Raw genomic sequence first — 27,676 nt, 5'->3', positions numbered from 1 at the left:
GAACATAATTTTTAAAGTAAAGAAAACGAAAAAAACGTTTTATATTTTAATCAAATAGGACTGTGAGTGGGGATTTTGTTACAAATTCAGATATTCCGAACACCATGAAATGGGGAGAGATAAAATTAGTAAATCCATGACTTTTCATGATTTTTTTTTTTAAATAGTTAAACTCATGACAAATTTTGTTCAATACTGAAATCCAAAACTTTCCAGGTGCGCAGATACGTATGTGAATTTTAAGACTAATATGAGTTATGAAATAAAAGAAAAAACTGCAAGCAAGCGTTTATTGATGCTAATTAATCAAAGACAAGGAAATAAAAACATATTTGAATACAATCAGATCTATGGTTCTACGTATTTGGATACAATCAGATCTCATTTAAAGACACATATAATTTAAAATTTTCTCACAAAACTCCATATAAAATAACCTTTATACAAAGAACTGCTAATTGAATGTACTGTCCAAGTTCAAATATTAACATACATATAAAATTGTGATTTTTTATGCATTTTGCAAACTTTCATATTTTTAAATATGAACATTATATCATTTTTATAAATTTCTCTTACTCTAATGAAAGATAATTATTTTTTTAAATATAGATGCATATAAAAGAAAGTAATTAAAAATGTGTTGAGGATCAAATTCAGTAATTACATATTACACATTTTGATAAGTTTTTACAGTGTTAAGTGATTGTCCTTTTAAAACTTATAAGTGTCCTTTTCTGAGAGGCAGCACCCTTTTTAATTCTAGGGAGAACTCTGCATATATACTTGTTGTATAATTGCACACCATATCATTTACATTGATAAAAATGAGATTTCATACTTATTATTGATTGGAAAACTCATTCCTTTCAGATCAAAACTGCACATCTAATTTTTTTTACAATTTATTTCAATTGCAGTTGCATTATAAATTTGACATATTGGATACAAAATGCAGTGATATTGTTCATTTATTGTGCAATATCAAGATATTTTCTTTTATATTATAAGATTAAGTGATTTTCGTCAATAACCAACAAAAAATAAGCACCTTTTAAGAACTCAAAAAATATGTTTAATCTTATTTTCTTTTTTTAAATTAGAATATGTGCAGTAATAAAAATTATTTTCTATCATTAAAAGTTAACATAAAATCAACAAAATACAAAAACATTTTCAAAAACTTTACGCAATAATTATAAAATAACCAGTTTTTGATAAATATTGCAGAGAAAATTGTGAAAATCATGATTTTCTTTTTTTGCAATTTATGACGATAATCGACACGGAAAAGAAAAAAATCTCTGAATCGAAAAGAAAAAATCTCTTCTTCCAAAGATAGAAAATTAAGCACATTTTAAAAACACTTCACACCCTGCTAAAGTAAGGTAACAATCATGCGATTCTAAGTTTAACAGTTCAATAACAATAATTCAATTTTGTATCTTAATAAAATCAAAGGAACGTTAATCAAAGGAACGTTAAAACCAATAATTGGAAAAAAAAAAATTTAATTCAAAAGTAAACCAGATCTTTGAGAAAAAAAGCAACACATAAAATTAAGTGAATAAAAACATGCTTTAATTAAAGACTGGTACAAACGAAAACACAACGGATTGTTTAGAGCCCAGTGGTATGTTATTTAAAGAAACTTTTGGATGTTCACCATCCGCTAGCAACCCATCCGTTAAAGCGGTGCTTTTTATTTCGACACGCGCCATCTCCGGAAGGTGCTTGGATTTTCCACTGAAGTTTATGACAGTAGAGTTTGAACCCAGGTTGATGGCCACTAAATAGCCGGGTGAACCTTTTCGAACCCTCATCATAGAGAAGATTTCTTCAGTGACCAGAGGGTATTCTTCATCTCCAAAACTGAGGGCAGGTTGTCCTCGCAGAGAAAGCAATTTTTGTAATACTTTTAAATGGGATTGCTTGCTGTTTTCTTGACTCTGAAAAAAAAAATTATTTGTTAAAAATAACATTACAATCTATTTTTAGAAATTTTACACAAGAGATTTAAAACATAACAAAACCAGATATGAAGTCTATGTTTTAAAAGGCTCAGGATAATCCATTTTTTCACAACTCACAAAAGAAAGTAACCAATTTGATAAATGTACAGGATGCATAGCTAAATCTTTCAACAAAAAATAAGCATCTTTTAAGTACTTTTTAAGCACTATATACAACAACAAAATGCAAAATAATTTTCAAAGAATTGACATGATCATTGATAAAATAACTGGTTTCTGACAAAGAACTCCTTTCATTACATTAGCCACCATGAAATAATTAAAACTTTCTCGGCTCAATTTGAAAGGGTGGAAAATGAAGCTTGAAATTGGGAATATCTTTCAAAATGCAGCAGAATTGCATATGAGAGTGCTAAAATCTCACAGAACCCATCTCACAAATATTTTATCAAACATGCAAAATGATTGGCGCTCGCATAAGCTACGAGCCAAGGGTACTCCGAAATGGATTGTGGTTGATTAAGTTGGGAAAACGTTGAATAGAATGTTAAAAAACACACTTTTGCATAATAAGTGGAGAAAATAGACATACAGTACAGAACCCGTTATCCGGAAATCAGAAAACCCGAAAACCAAAAAACCGGAACGAAATTCGATAAATTTTCCCGCAATTTAAAAAAATTTTTTTTTTTTTACACATAAGATTTTAGGATTTTTTCTTTCTTTTTTGAAAGATGTTTACCTTACCATCATTTCGGAAATAATCATTAGTGTATTACCTCATCGTTTTTTCTTATTTTTAAGATTACTTCCAAATATTTTTTTTTTTTTTTTTTAGTTGGGTTTAACACTAAAAAAACGTCTTTTTCTAGCGATTCAGAAAACCGGAAAAATCAGTTATCCGGAATAGCAATAGTACCGATCGTTCCGGGTAATCGGTTCTCTACTGTAGTAAAAAAAAAAAACTAATTTTTCGAAAAGGGAATATTAAGCACTTCTTACAGGGATGAGAGCAGTCAGAAAGTAAAAAAGAGGAAATCCAAGATTGAATGAATAATTTTATATATATATATACACACACAAATTTGACAAAAAAAGAGAGCGATTTTTAAACTTGTAAACCATGTGATTATAAATCCCGATAATTAATTTTATAATTGTATGAATATGAATCACATGCATGATTTTAAATTGAGAGAATATGAATCCCGATATGAGGATTTTAAATCACGTGAATATGAAACTCTATATCGAATTTAAAAAATGCGAAAATACAAATCATGATTCGTAATTTTTAGATCTCGTAAATACGAATCACGATGCATAACTTTTAAGGCACGTATAAATAAAATCAATGTTTGATATTACAACCGCAAAAACGAATCACGACATTGGATTTTAAGCTCGCGTGAATACGAATCGCTACATAAGGTTTTAAAAGCGCGTAAATACAAATAGCGATATTGGATTTTTAAATCTCGTAAATAAGAATCATAATGTACGATATTTAAATAGCGTAAATAAGAATCAAAATGCGCAACTTTGAAATCAGGTAAATACGAAAATCGATGATTTATATTAGAATCTCATGAATATGAATCGAGATATTTGCAGAGTCTGGATTTGGGATTTCTAAAAGGCTTGTTTGTAATGTTTAGACATAATAAATAAAAATTTACAAGATTAATTATATGAGCAAATATTTTCATCGCAATTCCACCTAAATTTTTTTTCCTCGTTTGCTCACACCAGGAAGCAGCAACGTCTGAATTACAAAAATACGAGCTATCCGGCGGACAGATAAAAATACGGAAAATCTTATTTTCTGTTTGTAAAAGCGGAGAAAATAGCTAAAATAAGTAAAAATGTGGAAGGGTTAGCAGCTAGGACGTAGTTTAAATTTTCTGTTTATCTTTGAAAACCAGAAAAAAAAAACGAAACTTTTAGAGAATCGGAGTTTTTGATAAAAAGGCTGGAATCCAAGAGGCAAAAGCGATAAAAGCAAAGATCCGCTGAAAAATCTCATCCCTGTATTCATCCCGGTCAACCAGTTTTATCCCAAGGATATGATTTTTAGAGAAACTTCAAAGGGAGGAAGGGAGACTTGAATACTTTCGCTCCGAAGAAAATTAAATTCCTCAGAAAATATTTAAACTTGCGCAAAAAAAATTTCCGCTGTAATTAGCGGGAAAAATTGAAAAATCTGAAGAGAAAAAAAAGCGGAAATCCGCAAGAGAATCACATCCTTGTTCTTAAAAACCTCCAATGAAAAATGCACCTTTAAGGGCTATCAAAAAAGGAAAATAAGCACATTTTAAAAATGCTGTGCACCATGATGTATACACAATTCCAAATTAATCAACTTTTAATTGCTCCATACCATTTCACTGATCAGTTTTAATTTTTTCAATGTGGGTGAGAAATTTAATTAGGGTCCTCGTTGTTTAAACTTTTCATGTCAACAAATTCTTGTGTTTATAAAGACAAACATTTAAAATTGCACCCATCACTTACCGTAAGAAATTCTTAATAGCATAAGTAGTCTATTTTATCATGATAAACAAGCATTGTTTAAAGATGCTAATGTAATTACATTTTGCGTTTATCTTACTATCTATATTAAGTTAAATCATAGAGTTAGCACTTTACTTTTGAATCCAAACACACTCCACAAAAAGCTTGAATCAGGTCTATATCCAACCAAAAATAAAAATAAATTACTACAAAAGACTATAATTATGATACAAATGACTAAAAATTAACTTTTTTTAGAATAATCACGTGTTACCTTTCCCAAAAATAATAAAGAATAAAATGTAAACTTCAGGTTCCAATATGTAAAAAAATCCTAACTCTCTTCCATGGAAAGTAATATATCTATTTGCCGACCTCGTAGAGAAAAAAAAAATCAGGTCAATTTTTAGAACAGTATGCATACACCAGATTACTTAAAAAAATAACCAGTACCAATTATATAATATTCCTCAAAACCAGTATTTATTTAAAATTTGAAATGTCAGTGTCTATACTTTCACATTCAAGCAGTTTATTGGATGATCCCAACATAAAATACATGGGTTTTTATAATTTCTGTAATAAGCTGTTTCTGTTCTGTTATAAAAAAGAGATTTTTATAATATCCGTAAATAGTGGAGAGGATCACTAAATTTAATCGAACATTCAATGATAATGTTTCCCTTTAGGTTTTATCAGTTTATTCTATTTCTGAAACACAAATAAGTTTAAGTTACATTGCAATAATTAATCTATTATTATCAAGAAAAAAAACATATTCAATTAAACTTAAATACTAGCTACTGAACTACAGGGCTAAATAGAATAGAAGGGCTGGTTCACTCCTTTGAAGAAACTCTCGCCGAGTCTATCCTCCGATTTTCTCTAGTGACGTCACTTTGGCGCAAAGCTCGCACTTTTACTTCAAGAACAGAGCGTTCGGCCATACTAGCTCCAACTAATATTGAAGCATTTCTTTTAGTGACATATTCTAAGACTCTTGTTATTTTCTATAATGACTTTCTTCAGTTTTTGCCGTGAATTTACAATATTTTAAAACTATTAACGAAATACCAGTTTGCGCGATTGTAACTTGCAAAAATTCTGATAGAAGAACAAAAGGAAAAAATATAATTTTTTGCGCGTTCCCTAAAGTAAATGAACAACTATGTAAAGAATGGATTCTGAAATGGCACAGTTAATATAAAACAGCAATACGTTTTTTCTATCGTTAAGAACTTTCATAAAAATTCATTACCTAAATAGAAAAATAAAAAAAATTTCTCCCCCATAAAACTCAAATTAATTCATTCAATTTAATGAAAAAATTAATACAGTGAACCTTCAAGAGACACACTATTCACTATGAATAATATATTCACAGGCAATTTAACTAATGGTTCCCAAACTCCCCCCTTTTATTACACATTGTTCAAATAAATGACTGAAAAATATTACTTAGTAGCGAAAAATGTGTTATTTTTCATTACTCTTTGTCTTACATACAAAAAAAAAAAATAGTAATCTTTAGCTGATGAACAGTCCTGAACATCAGATATGGAAAAACTTCCAGACTCTTAGATAATTTTCCTGAATTTCTGTTATTCCGCTTTTTAAATCTGTCTAACCTTCCATTCGAGCACATAAAAGTAGTCTCATAAAATAGCTTTGCAAATTCGTCGACATTTGTCCAGATACTTCGATTGGTGAACCACTTAGTAATGCAATTTTGCATAAGTTATTTAAAAAATTATTAACTAATTAACAGATAATAAAGCAAAAATTGTTGAAAAAAGTAATTACGTCGCTAAATATTAGTTTTATTTTCACTTTTTATGAAAAAAATTTGTGATTTTTGATTGAACACAATTTGATTTTAAATTGAGTTCATCAATTTTCTTATCTACAATGTGCAAAGAATGCAAGATTTTTACATTTTGAACAAGATTTCGAGCCATCTTAACAAAGCATCTTCTACATTTTCTCTTTCAGCTCCACGCAGTTTTTTCGATGAAACCATGTTTTTGTCGTATGCTGCAAGAATTGCACTTCGATTTTTCCAAATGTTTGAAACTGTAGATTTTGACAAGGAAAATTCCTTACACAGTGTCAATTGATTGGTTCCATCATCAATATGCTTTACAATTTTAACTTTGTCCTCTATCGAAAACGCTTTTCTCTTTAGAGAATTTGCCATTTTCCCTGCTTTTGAAATAAAAATCTTGTCTGAAAGAGATAATGTAAGAATATGAAGAGAGCAGCTGTAGAATGAGTTAAATTGTTGCCCTTCTTGATTGTTAAGGGGTGATTTGTAAAGAATATGGTTTGAACAGATAAGAAAATTCCAAAAATTCAGCAGGTGGCCAAGTTAACTAGTTGTAGAGCAAGCTTGGGGAAAAGAGATAAAGCGAGGCTTAGCAGGGTGGGAGGAGTAATAAATGATCTGTTTGACATTTATTACAGTATAGTTAAAAGTGATAAGCATAAAGGAGAGTAATATGACACATTTTACAGGAATGCATTCATTTTCAGTCCCAACACCTACAAGTTTAAAGATGGAGGACTGAAAAAGATATTTAAAGAAATGAAATTTGAGTCCACTATAACCGAGTTTCCAAGTTCTAAGCTGTTCACTATAAGCGTTAAAAATAACATTATTTAAATAGGAATACGGACGGGACCGCTAAAAAAGTTCACTACATCCGAGTGTTCACTATATCCCAGGTTCACTATAGCGGGGTTCGACTGTATTTAGTTTATCTGAAGAAAACATACTATTACATAAAATTAATCAGACCAGAAATTTGTGTGTTTATAACATCTATTTCAACTTCATAAGGAAATAATTTTAGTTTGCTTCATTGTTAAAAGCAAATAATAGAGTCACCTAAATAAATCTGATTTTAAGGTATTTATAAGAAATTTCCCTTATAAACTTACTTCTTAAACTAATCAGTACTACACTATCATGTGCTGTAGTAGCAGATAAATGAGAAGAGGGATGATAAATACACAGAAAGCAAAAGTTTTGAATTCCAGGAACAAATGAACAGGCAGAAAAAAATATTGTTTTTTAAAAAAGAGTTACTTACATCAATGTTCATCGTTTCGTAATTTACATGCACCGGATATTTTGGAGTTACGGAAGAAAATCCAGCATACGTTTGATTATTCCACAACATGACAGTTTGTGAAGTAGAGAGCTGTAAATAATAAATAATTATTTTCAAGCAAAAACACTAGAAAGACTGAAACTTACCAATATATTGCCCAAAAGCAGTCAAAATGACTGGATTGTAAGAAAATAACTAATGCGTAAAAAATTTGTTTAAAATTTTTAATAGTTTTTATATTATTTACAGTTATATAACAAGTTAATAAATATTAACAATAAAAAAAATTTATATGTTGTACAAAAAATCACAAAATTCTAAGAAATTGCGTCATTAAAAAGCTGTCAAAATGACTTCTTTGAGCAACCTACTGTTAAGAATGACTCAAGATAAGGAAAAACAGTTATAATTTTCATTTAAAAAAAAAAAAAAAAAAAAAAAAAACAACTTTTAGATCAATAAAAGCTTCATTTATTTTGACACTTGATTGATTTTCTGGCAGTGCTCCAAAGGAAACATTTAGGCAAGATGAGTCATAACAAGCATGCAAATCTTGAATAATAAATACAAATTTCACCACAGGAAAATCAGGTAAACATCAAAAAATTCACGACATATTTTACGACTATCGACAGAAAACAAAATACTTTTTTAAAAAAAGAGAAGAAAGCTTTTATTATACTATAGTAGGGCAAATTAAATTTCATCCTGAAAGAATAATTCTACTATCTTTAATTTCAGAATTACTTTGTTTAGAACAGAATATTAACAGAATTCAGCATAACTTTATTTAAGAAACACTGGACTCACAGTAGTTCGTAATCAATATATAGAAAATTTATATAGTTATATCAGAATGAAAATAATTAGTAACTATATATATTCCCTCATACCAAAATTTATAATAAAGTTCAAGACTTTCTTTTCTTAGTAAATAGTTTTAAAGTAGGAATTCAGTAATCGTGAAGCGAAAACAAAGTGAATATGCAGCTTCATGTTTTTGTACAAACTTAACTTAGTGGATGACGCCTCAATACTCCATCGTATTTTACAAATGGCGTTGAACAGTCGATCCAACTTTAGGCTTTACGACTACTGATGTACCGACTCCAAAGCGTTGTCATTTTGAACCCAATCCAGAAGACAAGGGAACTTCTGGATCAAGTATCAGGCGAAATTTTGTCTTCTTGGAGGACATTTTGGTGGAACTAACCCGCATTTGTGTTACATGGAGAGGAAAACCATGAAAACCTAGCACAGTTAGCCTGATGGCAAAAGAACTCTTAACTCACGATCAGTGAGGATACTTAAGTCAGCTCCGTGGTCGCAGCGAGCCGAGGGGGATTCCAACACGGTTCACCTCATTGGAAGGCAAACGCTGTATCCCCTGAGTCACTACGACTCAATTCACCATTTAAAAATTCCTTACAATTACTGTATTAATAGGAACAATCATTTCACAATCAGATGAAATAGTGGAACTATAAAAATTCCGCCCCACAAAATGTGTAACTGGATCTGGCTAAAAAATAATTAACAAGTTAACGACCCCCGAACTCGTCAATATAAAAAATTTCATAATGTAAAAAAAAAAAAATTTATCCATAAAATAACTGAATTTCCAAACAGTTTCAAACAATCCAGTAAAGTTATATATTTCGATCGTGTTCCTAAGGTAGAACTATTAAATTTAGACATTTTTGCAAGCAAGCATAAATGAATACGAAAAAATATGTTGCATCAAGCATTTGCCAAATATTTCCGATCCCTATATTAGTTGAAAAGTATTCTTTTTTACTTGGAAATTCCCAAAATTTAAGAAATTCTTGCATAAGCCAATGTAAAATCAAGGCATGCAAATAAAAATGTCTTCTAATAATGATAAATCTGTTGAACAGTGGGGAGTTCATAATCAAAAGTTCAAAAAAATACATTCCTTATAAATTATTCTTTTTATGTGTTTCAATTCGTATATTTCGACATTTAATTTTCAACTTTTATTTTATTGTCTTGTTTCATGACATTCATTAATTATTGCTAATGCTTGACAATAAGAGAAGTATTAGGATTTTAAGAAATTATAAGCAGACTTTAGCTTCCAAACAATTTCTAAAAGTAAGAAATTTACAGTACATCTTTTGATCATTCAAAGATAATTGGATGTTATAACACACACAAAGTGAAAAAACCTGAAACATTTACAAACAAAAACTCAGAATCGTTTTATATACCGTACATAATTAAATTTTTTGAACTAAGATTTGTAATTAAATTGACTACCCAAGAAGAATATCACACTTTTGCAGTAACTAATTTAATAAAAAACTTAGTTCCTACAAGAATGGAAATAACTTATAAATTATGCAGACATGTGAAAACCTATGTTGGATGTTACAAAAGCAAGAATGTAAATCACAATATTGGATTTTAAAAACCTGTGAATCAGAATCCTGACATTGGATTTCTAAACTCTTGTGAAAATGAATAGCAAAATTAGTTTTTAAAAACGCACAAATAAGAATCAAGATATTGATTGGAAAATGTAAACATAAAAAACAAATCGTTGTGTTAGATTTTTAAATGGTGTAAATACAAATTGTGATAAGTTTTTTAAATGGTGTGAATACACTTTGAGAAGTGTAACTTTTAATAAATATGAAAAATCTATGTCTGCTATTAAATAATGTGAGCATGAATCTCTATATTAGCAGATTCCAGCTAAGTTTAAATATTCTACAGGGTGAAAAGAACATTCAAAAAGAAATTGTTTCCCAAACTTTTCCCAGTTTTTCGTGTAGATATACGTAAAATTCATATAAAAAAAATTCAAAATTCATATTCAATAAGAATGTTAACTAAAAATCTAAATAAAATCGCAACTCTAAGAAAGATTAATAATTAATTTTTAGTAAAAAAAAAATCTGAAGATTTAAATGGTGTCAATTCTGATTAGAAATAATGAATTGTCAAAAAATGTGATTAGGAAAAATAACACCAAAGAAATTTACTCGGCAATATTTGACAGAAAGAATTGATAAATACAAAGCTTTTGGCAAAAAAATACCAATAAGAATGTAGAAATAATCTGTGTACAAGTGAAGCTAAAACGCATTTAATCAACATAAGAACATTTTTGAAAACAAAAATGCAGCAAAAATTTAAAATCTAATACAGTACAAAACCCGTTATCCGGAAATCAGAAAACCGGAAAACCAAAAAACCGGAATGAAATTCGATAAATTTTCCCGCCATTTTTTTCAAGAAATTTTTTTTTTCCTCTTAAGATTTTGGTATTTTTCTTTCTTTTTTGAAAGATGTTTACCTTACCATCATTTCGGAAATAATCATTAGTGTATTACTTCATCGTTTTTTCTTCTTTTTAAGATTATTTCCAAAAAGTTTTTTTTTAGTTGGGTTTAACAATAAAAAAAACGGCTTTTTACAGCGATTCAGAAAACCGGAAAAATCAGTTATCCGGAATAGCGATGGTCCCGATCGTTCCGGATAATCGGTTCCCTACTGTATATTAGCATCTATTAAAACATTGATTAAGGGAAAAATAAGCACCCATTAAATAGCAAACCATAATTGAGTGATACAAATATAAAAAGAAAATTTTACAAAAAAAAAAAAAAAAAAACATTAACACCACTATATTATAAAACCATTCTAAAAAGAAAGTAATAAGTAAACAATTCATATTTAATTAAAATTAATCCATATTTATTAAAATATTTCAAATAGAACATAAAACAAAAATATGTTTTTTATCATCAAAAGACAAGCATAAAAATAAACGATTAAAATTTAATATTTTTAATCCTTCGCCATGAAAAAAAAAAAAAAAAAAATTCTTAAAATAAGAAACTCATCCTCAAGAAAACTAAAGATAAAACTCATTAATTAAATAAAAGAACTATAACTCATCCTAAAAGAAATAAAAAAAAGATTTAAATAATCTGTATTCAATTAAAATGAAACCACAATTAATCTGACAAACGCTTTTAAGAATAGAAGGAAATGAAAGTCTTGCCTCAAAATTCACTGAAAAAGATAGTTTTTAAACCAGAAAGGGTGATAAGGCAAATAAGGACAAAAAATCAGGAAAATTAGAAAGATCAGGACAACTACGAATCCTGATAATAGAGTCAAAAAGTTATATTGAAGTGGAATGTTTTGAGTCATCCTCGTGTAAAGATTTTAAGATCATCTTAAGTCACCCATAAGAAAATTCCAAAGTTCTTTAAACCTGTGTCTTTTTGGCAATGTGTTGAAAAGTATATATCCTTTCATGCTATTTTAACAAATATACGGGTAGACAGACGGGATTTGAGAAATATACGGGTAGACAGGGGATAGTAGTAAAATACAAGAGTCTTTGTTAAAAAAACAGGAGACTTGGCAGGTATACATATATATCAAAATACATTGTATATCTATATAACTAATTTTAAAGCTTAACAGCAAGTTTGTTTTTTTTTTTAATTTGACTACAAATTTCTCCAGGTTTGCCAGAATTTCTTCTTAAAACCACACATGATCAACAAATCAAATATGCAAGCAAGGTTTCAAAACCCTTGCTTGCATATTGACTAGTGTATCATAACTTTAAAAAAAATTTTAAAAATGACACACATCAGAAATGTTTCAAGATACTTACCTCACCCCCTTTAGGGACATAATTTGGTATTCCTAATTCATCACCATTATAAAATATAGGAGTGCCTAGAGCAATAGTAGCAATCATATGCATTGCATCCACTAATTCATCACCAATTCTAGAGGCCAAACGTTTCACATCTTTACCTCCAACCTAAAAAAAAAAAAAAATTTCATTTTTATTGCTCCAAATGGTCTTTTTTTTTTTACAAAAAGTAATTGAAAGAAAGAAGGTAATAAAAATGAAAGGATTTCACAAAATGAATATAATTGAGGTGACTTACTAGCTAATATTAAATCAAACTTATCAAAAATTAACATTCATTATATAGATGAATCTTTTATTAACCAGCACTAACACTTTTTTCCAATTTCTAATTTACAGGGTAGCCACAGGGGGAAAAAATAACAATATAGCTACTTTCAGTAACCTGAAGTAAGGAAATAGTAACCGAAAACTATGAAAATAGTAGCCTAAATAAGAAGAAAAATATGACTAAAATTTAAATAAATGTCTTAATTGTCATATACCATGATCTATTTAAAGTAGGTGGTAAATATGATCATATTTATATAAATAATAGTGTCCTATCACTAAATTTTTATATCAAAAAATTAGTATATTTGCAGAAAATCAAATACTTATACTTACTAGAAATCATTAAAAAAAATTTTTTATTAAAAAAAAACTTTCTCAAAAATTTTCAGTTTAAATAATTTTGCATACATATATATATATATAGGGAAAAGTGATAATTCAAATTCGAAATTCACGCATTGTAATATTAATCTTATTAAAAACTGGATTTTCCAAAATCGTGCAGAATTTCGTAGTAATAACCGTTGAAAAAGAGATAAAGAAACAAAATAGATTTATAATGGAATCTGTTCAAATTGAGTGCATTTAAAAGTGATGATTAAAATTTGCAACTTAAAATTTTTTAATTATTAAGAAAATTTTTTTTACTGCGTTCAGAAGCTGCCGTGGGCCACAGGTTGTCAACACAATTTATGTTTAGCAAAAAAACTTAGCTAGAAGCACAGAAAAGTCATCAAATAGTCTTTTTTCCTGAAAATAGTTGCTTTTTTAGCTTTTCAGAGGGAAAAAGGTGCCATAGTCACATCAGGTTGAAAATAGTTGCAAATGGACGCATTGCCTGTGACAACCCTGAATTTATTGCGTAATTGCCTAGGATCAGGTTTACTTCTAGCTAGTAAAAATTACTGAGCTGATTGAAATTTTAAAAACTCATTTTGCTAGAGCAAATGCAGTTAATAAGTAGTCCATTTTGAAACCCTTCAAGCCATTATATTTGCTTTAGGAAAAAAAAATTATGAACACTATATTAATATTTTTGTTAAGAATGCATAATACATAGAGATGATTGAAGACTCTCGTAGAATATCCTACAATTATCGAATTGAACAAAAATTCAAGTAGATTCAACAGTTTTTGACTTAAACTTATTGTACAGAACAGAGCTGCATAAAGCTGTAGCTGGGGAATTGCTATTTGAAAAATAAATAAAAATTTAAGAAAAAAGTCAAAAAAGTAATCAAGCAACAACATTAAGTAAGAATGCATGCTTGCTTAGCAATAAACTATGTGAGAATTTCAATTTAAAATCTTAGAGGGCAAAAGCTAAAACGGATGCCTTAAATAACGATAAATATTAAAAAAAATTCTTAGGTTATAATAAAAATAGCAATTGTAGTGAAGAGAATAATTGTAGTGAAGAAAATAATTGTAGAATTAGATTTCATAAACTGCATGAATTAAGTCCTTTTAAAAAAATTCATCATCTATTCGATTTAGCATGTGAAAATAAACATTGAATACCTGTTAGGAGAATTACAGCTGTCACTAGTTAAATAGGGGGATCCATTTTTCATTTCAGGATAAAGGCATATTAAGTGGTTAGTATTATTTTTGAAAAATCAATTTCTAAATTAATGCTAGGTCCAGTAGAATATATGTATAAATAAACCCATTTTCAGCAGGTATGATTAAAAATAAGCAGCTCTCACTTGTTAACTTATTCTCATTGATGAATAATTTTGATACAAATAAAGTAATATAAGAAAAAATTTCAATTCCTACTTAAGGTCAACAAAGAAAAATTTTTATTTAATTTCAGTTATTTTTTTTATTAAATAATTAAAAAATTTTCTCCCATATAAAACTAAAATTAATGAATTAATATTTGCAAAAACTGTATTAAGATCGAGTGTCAGACACTATAAGTTTAATAAAAAATGTATTTGAACTTGAATGGATAAATAAAAAGTATTTTATCAACGATCGAAAATTTGAACAAGATATTAGGTGGAGTAGAAATTGAGAAAATGGAGAGCCTTATATGAGTGAAATGAAATAGTAAGTCTGATTACCAATGATGCAGGCCAAGCCCATGCTGGTATTTTTCCATTTTCATCAAGATGTTTCTTCAATTCAATTCCAGTTGGATTCTCGGAGATCTCTGTAAAGTGCTTATTGTACGAGAGATCCACTATACGGTGAGTCTCATTCCCATAGTATGCAACAGCGGATGACAAAGAGCCAGAAATTTCAGCAAACAGAACTCTGAAAGAACCATATTAATTAAGAAAAAATTTCAATAAATTATAACGACCACATGTTATTTTTCAATTTCTCCCTTTGGAATTAATTTTTAACTTTGAAATCTTATGGAACAATGATTTTAAATTTTATTTATAACTTAAAAAAACTTTTTTAATGCAGCAAATAAAAATCATACTAATTTATTATATTAGAAACTTTCCCACTTTGTAACAAGTACCTTGTTTTTTTAATTTTTTTAAAAACATTTCCATACCTTTTATTTAATATATATATATATATATATATATATATACGAGGCATGTTTTTTATGTAAGTACCGTTTTGCCACACCACGGCAGCAGTGCTGTGGTTGTTGTTCTGCGCATGCACACTGGGTACCTACATCTCTTGCCTATGCACTGACGCCATTACATTCTGATTCTTCCATGTTTATGTTGTTTACTGAGTGTTTAAGATGCCTCCGATAATTGTAAGTCTCGCCGACTGTGAAGTACAAGCGGTTATAAGATTTCTTAGTGCTAAAGGCCTAAAACCAATCAATATTCATCGTGAGATCTGTGCAGCTTATGGACAAAACATTATGAGAGATGGAATGGTAAGAAAGTGGGTGAGAGCATTTAAAGAAGGCCGCATAAATGTGCATGATGAACAACGGAGTGGGCGTCCTTCAGTCGTTAATGAAAGTTTGGTGCAGGAAGTGAACAATAAGGTGAAAGAAAACAAACGCTTTACGATTTCCTCCTTGTGTTTTGTCTTTCCGAATGCTTCTCGTAGCGCTTTGTATAGCATTGTGACCGAGCACTTGAATTACTGAAAATTGTGCTCACGTTGGGTACCGAAAATGTTGATGGATGTGCACAAAACCAAACGTTTAGGCAATGTATTGACTTTCCTTGAGAGGTACCACAACGACGTTGATGATTTCTTAAGCCAAATTGTTACTGGAGATGAAACATGGGTGGCTTACGTCACACCAGAATCAAAGCAACAGTCCATGGAATGGCGGCATTCAGATTCAGCCAAAAAAGTTAAGTTTAAGCAAATAATTTCTGCTCGGAAAGTCATGTGCACAGTTTTTTGGGACAGAAAAGGAGTATTGCATGTGGAATTTCTGCCTTGTCAAGAGACAATCAATGCAGCAGCTTATTGTGAGACATTGAACAATCTGCGCCGTTCACTCTTTAACAAAAGACGTGGCAAGTTGAGGAATGGCATCTTTTTAATGCATGACAATGCCCGTCCACATGTGGCTAATCAGACCAAAGATCTAACCACATCTTTTCAATGAAAAATTCTAGATCATCCTCCGTACAGCCAGTTGTAATTGGCAGGAAACTAGGACCAGTAATGCCATCTATTAGGAAAATAGTGAATTAAGTATCCTAAAGTAGAAACAAACTCAGCTCGGGCTCCTCAAAATAGAAACTTTTATCCTGAACAAAGTCAGTTCGAGCACCACAAATACTGCACGTAATAGTTGCCTGAACTGCATTCACTGGCAAGAGGTTTAAATAATTTAATATGATCTTATGAATATAGCTGGCCAATTCAGATGCGCTGCAATAAATTTAAAAATCAATTTCCTAAAAAAAAAAACATGCTCTACTAACTTAAAAATTCCAGAGGAGGTTGCAAAATCACTGATGATCTCTTTCCATTCTGCCAAATATCCAACATTTTCAGGTTGATTAAGAGTGTAGACATGATTGAAATCTTTATACTCTACCTACAACATAAAACAGAAAAATACTAAATATAGTGGCTATTGACATAGGAGTAACATGACAGAAATTTTTGAGGGGGCATGCAGTATTTTTTTTTCTTATTTTTTTATTCATTAAAATATATATATATATATATATATTAAAATTATTTTGTGGTAGATGATGGAATTAAGGGGTGATTATGAGCCGAACTCAAAAATCCTGAAAATTTCATTAATGAATAAAATCATTAATGACGCATTTCAAAAAATTAATGTCTTTATAAATTCGAATCATTGTTGTTGTTGTTGTAATTGTTGTTTTCAAAACATGAAATTCTAAATAAATCCTATGCAGCATGATTTAAATGAATAATTATGTATAAGTTTACTTTAATATTTAATCACATTTATAATTCTAAAAGAAAAAATATTTACAATGAAAGAGATGCCAAGTATAAATTCTAGTTCTAATATTTTAAAATAAAATCGACAAGAATTTTTATTTATAAATGTGATCGATGATTTCTTGAAACTACTGGACCTTGGATTTCCGGATCACGGTTAGCGAAAAATTCGGAAATCCAGATTTTTTTCCAGAGCACAATCATCTCTGGGATTCTGAATATGTATTCCGGTAATATTATGAAACCAGGGCATCTTAATTTTTTAACCTTTATTATCTTAAAAATAAAAATACCAAGACAAAAAATCTTTTTAATAACCACTTATTATAAAAGGTTAAGATTCGTGTACAATGCACAAGAAAAGGATGATTTTTAATCTAATGATTACATCTTCACATTCTAGGACTCAAACTTAATGGTTTGAGGGGGGTGACATCAAACATGAGAAATAACTAGTAGAGACGACACTGTAAGTTACGAAATCAGACACAAAAACTTACTTTCTCAGAAAACATACCTTTTTTGGCGGATTCAGATTTCTGATCCCCAAAATACAAGGTATGGACACAAATTTGATTCTAACAATTCAAACAGAAGAGAGGTCTAAAATTCGGATAATAAATTGTCACTAAAAGTTTTTTTTTTTGCATCGAATTATCTTTGGATAAACCAATTTTATAAATAAAAGAAAACATTTGTTTAACAATTTGAAATATGCAAAATAATCAAGGAATAAATAATCTTGTGTCTGCTTTATGTGTTGTTGTAACTGGTTTGACAAAAAAATTGGCAAGTGGTCCAACAGTAATCAAATCAGTTATTTATTTTTTGAATGTTTCCTTTTTATTTATTTCCTATCTACTTGAATTCTAATGCTGTTTACACATGGTAAAAAAAAAAACATTGGTTCAGCTATTTTATTATTTGAATTATCAAAATTAATATTTGTATTAGAATTAATATAAATATTTAAATAGGTTAAGCATCAAAATATTTTTCATTGTAGACATACATAGGATAAAAAAAGAATTAATCAAAAAGAGTAAAACACACAAATCAGGCCCAAAAGCTAAAACAGGGTGCATAACGAAATCTTTCAACAAAAATTAAATACCTATTAAGCACTCAAAAAATATTTATATGTGACAAAATAACTAGCTTCTGACAAAGAACGCTCTTGTTTAGATTGTAGTGATCGAGACATCGTAAAATGATCGAGAGATTTTTCGGTTCCATATCAGAAGGTGGAAAATGAACCTTGAAATTAAGAATATCTTGCAAATGCAGCAGAGTTGCACATCAGAGAGAGCAATAAACTCAACGAACCCAGCTCAGTATATGCACATGCGGACTCTCTAGATTGTGGTTGAATAAATTGTGCATAACGTTGAATAAAACAATGTGAAAACCATGCTTTTTCATAATACACAGCGAAAATAGACACTACAAAGGAAAAAAATCTCATTTTTGAAAAGAGAAAATTAAGCACTTTTTAAAAACGCCTCATGAAAAAAGTACATTAAAGAGCTTTTAAAAAACTAAATAAGCACCTTTAAGCACTTTTTAAAAACGCAAATAAAGAAATATTTTTTTTAAAAAAGGAATGTTAAGAGATACATTAAAACTGAAATGGGCATCTTAATAAAACTAGATAAAAAGAAATACATGGAAAAGCAACAATTTCCACAGTGTTATATGGATAGTTAGAATTCTACAATAATGTGAGGATTTTTAAAAAAAGGTTTTGAGTAATTGGGGAGGGGGTGCAGTATATGGAAGCAACAACTTACATTAGGAGGAGGGTTTTCAACACCCATGGCTTCATCACGCAGACTGGAGTCTTCAACGAGGTGACTTGCTGCAACAACTTTGAGGCCATCAATACCTTTTCCCAACCAGAATTTCACAATTTCCTTTAATAATGAATGCATTAAAATATTGTCATACATTTCACTTGAATTGTTGGAGTGGATCACAACTTACCTTTAACTCCTGTTGCACTAATGGACTTCTCAAATTGAGGTCAGGCTTGTCTTTTCCAAATGTATGAAGATAGAACTGTTGCCTGTTATCATTCCATTCCCAAGCGGAACCACCTTCAACGCTGGGCTATTTAAAAAAAAGATTTATCAACTGAATTTATAACCTAAAAATTGCAGGGTGTGTAGTTGAATCTTTCGACAAAAAATAAAAAATCTTTCACTCAAAATATATTTTTAACCACTACATACATTAACAAAATGTTAAGTAATTATCAAAAACTTGGCGTGATCATCATAAAATAACTAGTTTCTGACAAAGAATTATTTTTCTTGATTATATTGACCATTATAAAATGACGGAGAGATTTTTCGATTCGATATCAGACAGAGGAAAATGACACAGAGAATATCTTGCAACATATAGAAGAAATGCACATAAGAGTGCTAAAATCTTACCTACCTCAGCTCAGAAAACGCACATTTGGACTAGCAAGTATTTCATCAAACATCCTTTTATACGCTATAGACAGACGGTACGCAGAAATGTATCGCAGATCTGTCAACTTTTAATTCTTTCGTCGACAATTTTCCATAGTCGTCGTAAAGTGGAATTTGAATCAAAAATTTAAGCAGAAACATATGTTGCACTTTGAAAAAGTTTTAAAGGGCAACTATGATTCTATTACATATTAATATACATACACTTAATTTTGTTAAAAATAGTGGTGGTCAAAAAAATTATTGATCAATTTTGTAAATTCAAGTAACGTATGGAAAGTGTACATTTAACTACCACTTTAAATATAAAAATAAAATTTTGCCCCAAATGCGTGAAAGTTTGCAGGTATGGCATTGTATTCGAATGAATTGTGAAAACGTTGAATAGAAAAATGTGAAAAATCGCGCTTTTGCATATTATGAGGTGAAAATAGACACGGTTAAGAAAAAAAATCTAATCTTTGAAAAAAGAAAGCAAAGCACTTTTGATAAACACCCAATGAAAAGGGCTATTAAAAAAATGAAAATAAGCACCTTTAAGCACTTTTCAAAAACACTACGCACCCTGTACTACGGTAACAAGCGAGAGCGCATCTTTAATTTGGGTAACATGGAGGAAAAGGAAATTGGCTTAGGCCAAGATAAAGACAAAACTATGCACAAACACCCGTATTCCTAGTCTTTTCCTCGTAACCATATTACTCACCACGACTAGGAATTCTCCCGAAATTTAATGATCGTGATACTAATCTATAAATACAACAGTGCACTAACAATGTGAATGATGAGAGTAACTGGAACAATTGTTTAAAAGAAAACTGAGAGGATTGAAAAAAAAAAAAGTTTTGTTACCCAGTTGTTGGGAAGTTTGTTCTTATCTGCCACTTCAGATGGAGAATCAGCCCAAATGTAGAAGTCAGAGTAAGGCTCTTGATTTTCAACACTGGCAACAAACCACGGATGCTTATCACTTGAATGATTGGGAATGAAGTCCACAACTAAACGGATATCTGGAAAAGCAGTTTTAATACATCAGTAATGACTAAAATAGCAGAGAGCACTTTCAATAACATGTCATTTAAATACATACATTTTTTAATGCTTAAACAGGGTGCATAACCAAATTTTAACAAAAATAAGCACCTTTTAAGTACTAAAAAAATATTTTTATTCACTTTCCAAAAAAATCATAAGGGTCTTACATGAAAATTTGAACGTCTTACATGAAAAAAAACCTTACCTACGGTAAACACGTGGTTGCAGAGGGGTTGTGTTCTGTTGTTCGAAAAGGTTCTGAACAATACTGGTAAATAGGGAAGCTAGATACCGGGGCAAATGTTGAAAATAATGGAAGATCCAGGAAGAAAAGTGAAACTGATTTTATTCTAAATGACGTAATTTGAAGCTTTTTCCAAATTCGCGAATTTTGAAATTGATTTATAGAATGCGCAAATTTTTCGAGGTAATCATTTTTTAATGCGAGAAAAGAGAAAATATGCGAGATTCTCGCTGTGTAGTGAAAACACTGATGAGGGATGGTGGTTTCAGAAGTGTTCCACTGTGCACTTAGAACATTTGTATGTAACAGACAAATTATTTTCTTATTTCTTGTTTAAACATTTTTTATAATTATTTTTAACAATATACAATGATGTATTAATGCGATGTATCTAAGGAAATAATATAATTTAAAAATGTGAAAATAAGTTTATGCTACTTCTAACAACTAGTAAATATCAAAAGCTAGCATTATTTGCTGTATTAAATAATATTGTGTGGTTATTTTTCAGTATTTTATACAATTGCAGCGTTTTCACTACAGTACGAGAATCGCCTATTTTTTTCTTTTCTCGCAATAAATAACGATTAACGCGAGAAGTTCGTGCACTCTATTAATCATTTTTCAGAATGCACGAATTTTGGAAAAAATTTTGTCTTTTGCCATTTTGAATAAAATCTGTTTCACTTTTCTTCCTTGATCTTTCATTATTTTGAACATCAGTCCTTGTTATCTAGCTTCCCTATTTATCAGTATTGTTCAAAACCAGTGCGAACGGCAGAGCACCGGTAAAAAATTTAAGATGCCCAGCCTTATGATGTGTAAAATATATAGATGTCCAGCCTTGTCATATATTTCAATAAAGAGACTGTTCATTTATAAATCCTCATCTCACAATTATCTATCACTGTATAAAATTTAAGTTTCAGGAATTAAATGAAAGGAGGCATCAGTCAGGAACCAAAATTTATGAGGGGAAAAATTTTAATTATTTTATTTGGTATATAAAATTATATGTTCATTTTAAAATGATGCTCATATAAAATGAATATAATCAAATTATTGAAAAAATGCATTGAAAAAGTTTTATTTTTCTCAATGAAAGATATAATTTAAGTGTAGTGCTGCCTACCATCTGTTAATTATTATTAAGGATTAAATTTCACTTTGGAAGCTTTGGTTTCACAAATTGAGCTCTGTGTGTTAAGTAAGATTGTTTTTAAAAAAAGAACAGTGTTTCCTAATGTGCCACCATGGGGGTTAAACAAGCTTTTTTTTATGAAAAAATCAATTCAATTGATTCAAATCAAATATTTCTCTTTAGATATATTTGAAAGATTTAAATTTGTTACAACATACAAGTAATAAATCTATTAATTTTTAAAAATATAAATATAAAAATTTAGCAGCACTAATAACTATTTGAAAATATTTACACAAAGATAACGAATCAAATATTTACTTACAAGATAAATCAAGACTTACCAGAAGATATATTTTAAAAGACATTTCAATTCAAGCAATTAATCATTTACTTCATTAAAAATTTGTTTCCATAATTTACTCCTTATATTTATAAATAAAATGTACTCTTTTCCTTTTGAAAAACAAATTAGTATTTTTTTTTTTAAAGTAAAAAGATACTTTTACTCTTTCAACAATAAACATTTTACACAAAAAATATTAAACCCCTGATGCTTTTTTCTTTTTTACTTTAATATTAATATATATGTATTATAAAAATGCCATAAAAACAAAAATACTTATGTATTTTAACAAAAAAAATATTAAAATATGCAGTTTAGTTTAAATTTAGATAAGACAGATTATGAATATCTGCCTTTTTTTCTTCGAAAATATGTTAAAAGAAAACAAAACGCGAAACAATATTTTATTTTACAGTAATCAAGTTAACACATAAATATTTTGAAACGATAAAATTTTATTTTTTTATTAAAATCTCGAAATTTATAACATCACTGAGATGAATTTCTTTATTGCATTCATACGAATAATTGATCTTCTCTGATTCAAATCTGAAATCGTATTTGCATTTAAAATAAACAGATTTTTATTTAAAAATGATGTTTATAAAAAACGTCTTGGCTAGAAATAAATTTGTTCCAGAGTGTAATCTATATGTATAATTAAAACAATGAATAAAATAAAAAATAAAAAAAATTAGCGTCAATTCCTACAAAGGTCAACAAAGAGAACATTTTTAATTACTTTATTAAATAATTACAATTTTTTTCTCCCATGTGAAACTAAAATTAAATTTAATTAATGAATTAATATTTGACAAAACTGTATTAACATCATCCACCACAAGTTAAAAAAATGTATTTGAACTTTACAGGACGAACAAAAAGTATTTTATGAACGATCGAAAATTTGAACAAGATATAGGGAGAGAGAGAGAGAGTGAACTGATAGTAGGAATTTAATATATGCACAAATATGATTAATTAAATTTTCTCAAAACATATACGAATTAAAAGCATTATTATAAGATGAAGAAAAATTCAAAATAGACATTTTTGAAACATAAGGATTACCGTTTTCTTTCAATTTGGTTACCAATTCTTCAAACTCAGCCAGAGTTCCGAAGTTACTGTCAACTTCTGTGTGATTTACAACTCCTCCGTTAGTATCACCTTTATAAAACGCACTCAACATCAGGGCAGAAATTTTTTGCTTTTTAAAGTAGTCTAATTTCTCAATAATGCCTGCAATGGAAAGACAAATTACGTTTCAAGAACAGTTACAAAACAAATTATATATTCTAGTAACGGGGATGTTACACAGGCTTAGACAAAATGAAATACTTTTCTGCCAACATAAAATCTCAATTAAAAAACTTTCTGCACACATTACCCTAGTAGCAATATAACTTGGACCCTTTCTAGACCAATATTCACGAATCTAGGCTCAACAAGGGTTTTAGACAGTGGGGGAGGAGTTATTGACCATGCCAACCTTCATCTATCAAAAGGTACCTTGTGATTGAATCAAGTTAGCATGTCTTATATACCAGTGAATTGATGTTTAATATTCGTAGTGGTAGTTACGCTACAAGACCAATATTCACGAATCTAGGCTCAATAAGGGTTTAATGGTCCCTTATTTTCTGATATTAGTCCTCCATATAGAATAGTCTGATTCATTTCATATTTTACAGCCACTTTACTACCTATATCAGTTGACAGATTCATGCAATATTTTATAGTCATTATTCAGCCTACCTGCAAACTTTTAATCCTTTTGAGGACGATTTACCCCAGAGGTAGTAAAATGGTATTTAAATTACAATTTTAGGCAGAAACATATGCTGCATTTTGAAAATGCTTATGCAGACTATCATAACAGTGTTACATATTATGCTTAATACAGAGCTCATTCTAGGCAGAAAAATGGGCAGGGTGCAAAAGTTAAAAAAAAAGGGCATTATTATTCTAAAAAGGCAATAATTTCTTTCTATGGGCTTTACACATTCGATTAAAAAACATTGTCAATTAGTAAAAGAATTTTTTTTTTTACTATACTAAAAGTAGCAAAGCAATCATATTAATTACTAATTTTTATTAATAAATTAACGTATATCAATTTAATGAGCTAATTAGCTTAGTAATTTATTTAAATGCATGCACATATTATAATAATAAATGTATGTTTTTAAGTGTCTGTTGTTATGATTTAATAATTAAAATGATTAATAATAATTATGATTTAATGATAGTGGAAGTAACAGCAAACTTTCAAAGACAAGTACAACAAGAGGGTATGATGGCTATTTTTCCTTTTCCATATAAATCTATGTATTGACAGCAATGAAAAACTAAATAAAAAGAGTGGAAAATAACAAAAGCTTAAGAAATCCATTGTAGAGTTTGGGGGAAAAAAGGTTTGAGGAAAGAAAGGGTATGGAGTCTATTACATCAGGGCACTAATTTACTTCAGGGGCAACAGGGTGGATTCTTTAGTCAAATCCTTTAGGATTTGACTAAAAGGGCAGCAGGGAGCTGCGCCCTGTTTACCCTACCTGGAATGAGCTTTGCTTAATATTTTTTTTAAAAAGCGGTGGTCAAAAAGATTAAGTTTATAAATGCATATAGAAAGCATACATTTTACTACCACTTTAAAATATAGAAAAAAAATCGCGTCAAATGCGTTAAAGTTGGCAGGTATGTATGTATAAAGGACCAATATCGAAAAATCCAGGCATCTCAATGACAGGTCCCTCGATGCATGTTCAATTAGGACACATATTGATCCAATTTTGAATCCAACTAGGGCTTAAGGCAGAAATGTAGCTAGTAACTAGTTTCAACTCTATATATTTTTTTGGCAAAATTTGTTTGAAAATCACACATTATTTTTTTTAAATGCTAAATTGTTATACACTATATTAATTCATACTACAGTGATGAGTTTGGTAACAAACGTAAAAAGCTGAAAATAGAAATACAAAAATATCAGGAGCAAAAAAACTTTCATGTTGTAAATCTCGTTTGGCTTGGTAATGTTAATTTTTTTCTTCTTATTTTAATTACAGAAGTCAGAAATTTTTTGAAAACACCATTCGAGTGTACACTATCAGGGGTCTGTCCAGGCAGAATTTACTACCATTTAGCGGTACCTTCACAAATTCAACTTTAGAAAAAATGGTAGTTTCACAAATTCAAATTTAGGAAAAACGGTAGTTTCACAAAATACTTTTTCTTAAAACCCATAAGGAACAATAAATCCATATTTTTGTGTTGATTTTTTAATTTTTCACAAATTATGTCTAAATTTTCACAAAATAGGTAGGTACCTCTCAAAAAAACCTAGACAGACCCCTGATTATACAGATCAGATATTATAGGATTGCTATTGCATTATAAAACTGTTACGATTTCTTTGGTTTTGGTTTAGTGTTTTTATACTAGGTTTTTTCCACCAAATAACACATCACATTTAATCAAAATTGTGAACAGGGTCGGAATTTCAATCGGAAGCAGCCTATTTCCTCCAAGACTAGAACAGGGCGATAAATCAATCTATCAAGAATCATCGATTTAATGCCATTCTAAAATTTGTCAAATGTTGTTAGAGCAAATCAACATTTAATTTCAAGCAAAAATTGTTAATAAAGTGTTGAAGATTTACTGTGCTACCCCACTCAAAAATTTGCTACCACTACACTGGTTTTGACAGGATGGTTTCATCCTCGGTTTTAACTAACTAACCCTGATTTAAACAAAATAGGTAGAGTGGCTCAGGAGACAGCGCCTTCAAACGGGTTCGAATCTCAGCAATAGCTGGTCAATGCGAATTCTGCATACGGCTTGCACCGACCACAGTGCTAACTTAAATCAGCCCCAGTGGTAGATGGACACTGGGTTAGAGTCCCTTTGCCGTCAGGCTAACCGTGGGAGGTCTTCGTGGTTTTCCTCTCTATGTAAAGCAAATGCGGTTTAGTTCTATCAAAAAGTCTCCCAGGTGACAAATTTCTCCCAATACTAGATCCACGAGTTCCCTTGTCTTCTGGATTGGGTTCATTATGTCGGTTGCTCAACGGTTTTAAAATAATATACTTGATCCAGGAATTTTCTCGTCTTCTGGATTAGGTTTAAAATTACAAGGCTGGAACATTAGTAGCCATAAACCCAACATTTTGGGTTGGCTGTTTAATGACGGATATACGTTGCTTTTAGAGACTAAATCTAAAAAGGCAGTATTTTGAAACAGTATATCTAAAAAGGAAAAAAATTACATTAATAAAAGGTACACTAGAAATATCCCCCTTGAAATAAATTGCTCAACAATATTTTCAAAATATACCTTTGAAATCACCGATTCCGTTTCCATCCGAATCTTTGAAAGTTTCGACTTCCACTTGGTAGAGAGCATCTTTTTGGAACCATTCGACCTTTGGAGGTGGCGGACATCGAGGGGCCATAATAATAATGACCACAGCCCCCACCAGCATCACAAACCAGGCGATCCAGAAAAGGATGAAGAGTATGAGACGGAGCCTCACCCAGAAGGGCTCATTTGCATATTTCATCAACTCATCTTTACCCATTCCAACAGCGCTTTGAGACATCTGAATATCCACCTTAGCTTCTCCATTCTTTCCTGTATCCAAATTCACCGAAGTGAACTTCACTTTATCTCCTGTTAATTTTTCTTTGGCCGAACTCTCTTCGTCCATAGTGTCGACTACTTCCGTATCGTGCTGGTCGCCATTGCAGGCACCTTCTTCGTTACTTTTATCCATTCGATTAATTCAAAGATGATTCGGTATACAGACCGAAATGAAATCGATAATGTGTTGTTTAATTCTCTAGCTCAAATGCAAAGAGCGTACAATATGGAAATAGTAGTTATATAATAAGTGACGAAACGATCTGGTATTTTAGCGTCACTTGATAGAAGTGTTGAGTTCGATCTATTTTTCGACCAGGGGGAAGGGCGCTGCCACTCTGGCGTAATGATGACGTCACGTCGTAAAGTAGAGCACGCATGCGTTACAATGACTTTATTTTCTTAAGAATGATAGAACTGTTTTTATCCAAGGTTTTTTCCTGTTTGATTTTTAAGATAGGTGAAGTGAAAAATTTTTTATCTATAAAATAAATTTAGATCAAGTTCAGATTAACGTATAAGCTGGATAGGGCCTCCCTACATTAGAATTTTTTTTTTTTTTAAAGCTTTGTTTGAAACTTAAAAATTTGATATTAGATTTCAAAAAAAAAATTCGCATTTCTCGGCGCTTGTCAAAATTTGCAAGTCAACAAAGAGGCTTTCTTCCCAATTTCCTGCAAATTGTTTCTCTAATTGCCTCTTTTTTTGTGTCAAATTTCTAGGAGTTTACTAAATTCGAGGGGGTTTTGGTATTAACCACAAATTGTGCATCAATTACCGCACAATAAGAATGTTTTAATTAAATGTTTCAGTCCGCTTTTCTGCGTACTATT

At 30.0% G+C, this 27,676-nt stretch overlaps 1 protein-coding gene across 1 annotated transcript; it reads right to left on the bottom strand.

The window, feature by feature from the left end:
* Positions 1-276: 276 nt before the first annotated feature.
* On the bottom strand, positions 277-27,230 carry LOC107457414 (amino acid transporter heavy chain SLC3A1). Its single transcript, XM_043057922.3, has 10 exons — positions 26,538-27,230; positions 23,270-23,440; positions 20,285-20,442; positions 18,936-19,061; positions 18,743-18,865; positions 16,454-16,569; positions 14,651-14,843; positions 12,261-12,413; positions 7,580-7,690; positions 277-1,949 (listed from the first exon to the last, which is right to left on the bottom strand). The coding sequence occupies exons 1-10, from the start codon at positions 26,974-26,976 to the stop codon at positions 1,581-1,583; spliced, it is 1,959 nt and encodes a 652-aa protein (XP_042913856.2). The 5' UTR covers positions 26,977-27,230; the 3' UTR covers positions 277-1,580.
* Positions 27,231-27,676: the final 446 nt, after the last annotated feature.

The sequence above is a fragment of the Parasteatoda tepidariorum genome, chromosome 3, assembly GCF_982258835.1.
Source record: "Parasteatoda tepidariorum strain Cologne lab strain chromosome 3, Ptep-v5.0, whole genome shotgun sequence".
Classification (NCBI taxonomy): Eukaryota; Metazoa; Arthropoda; class Arachnida; order Araneae; family Theridiidae; genus Parasteatoda; species Parasteatoda tepidariorum.
The sequence above is the reverse complement of the archived record's forward strand: the minus strand, read 5'-3'. Positions and strand labels throughout refer to the sequence as shown.

What these genes read in the sequence shown, in the direction of transcription:
- LOC107457414 (XM_043057922.3), bottom strand. Translation starts at nt 26,976, where the DNA reads ATGGATAAAAGTAACGAAGAAGGTGCCTGCAATGGCGACCAGCACGAT. An exon ending in AACCAAATTGAAAGAAAACG is followed by an intron (nt 20,443 to 23,269) that starts GTAATCCTTATG and finishes CTGCTTTTCCAG; the next exon opens with ATATCCGTTTAGTTGTGGAC. An exon ending in ACCTCCTCTGGAATTTTTAA is followed by an intron (nt 14,844 to 16,453) that starts GTTAGTAGAGCA and finishes TGGTTCTTTCAG; the next exon opens with AGTTCTGTTTGCTGAAATTT.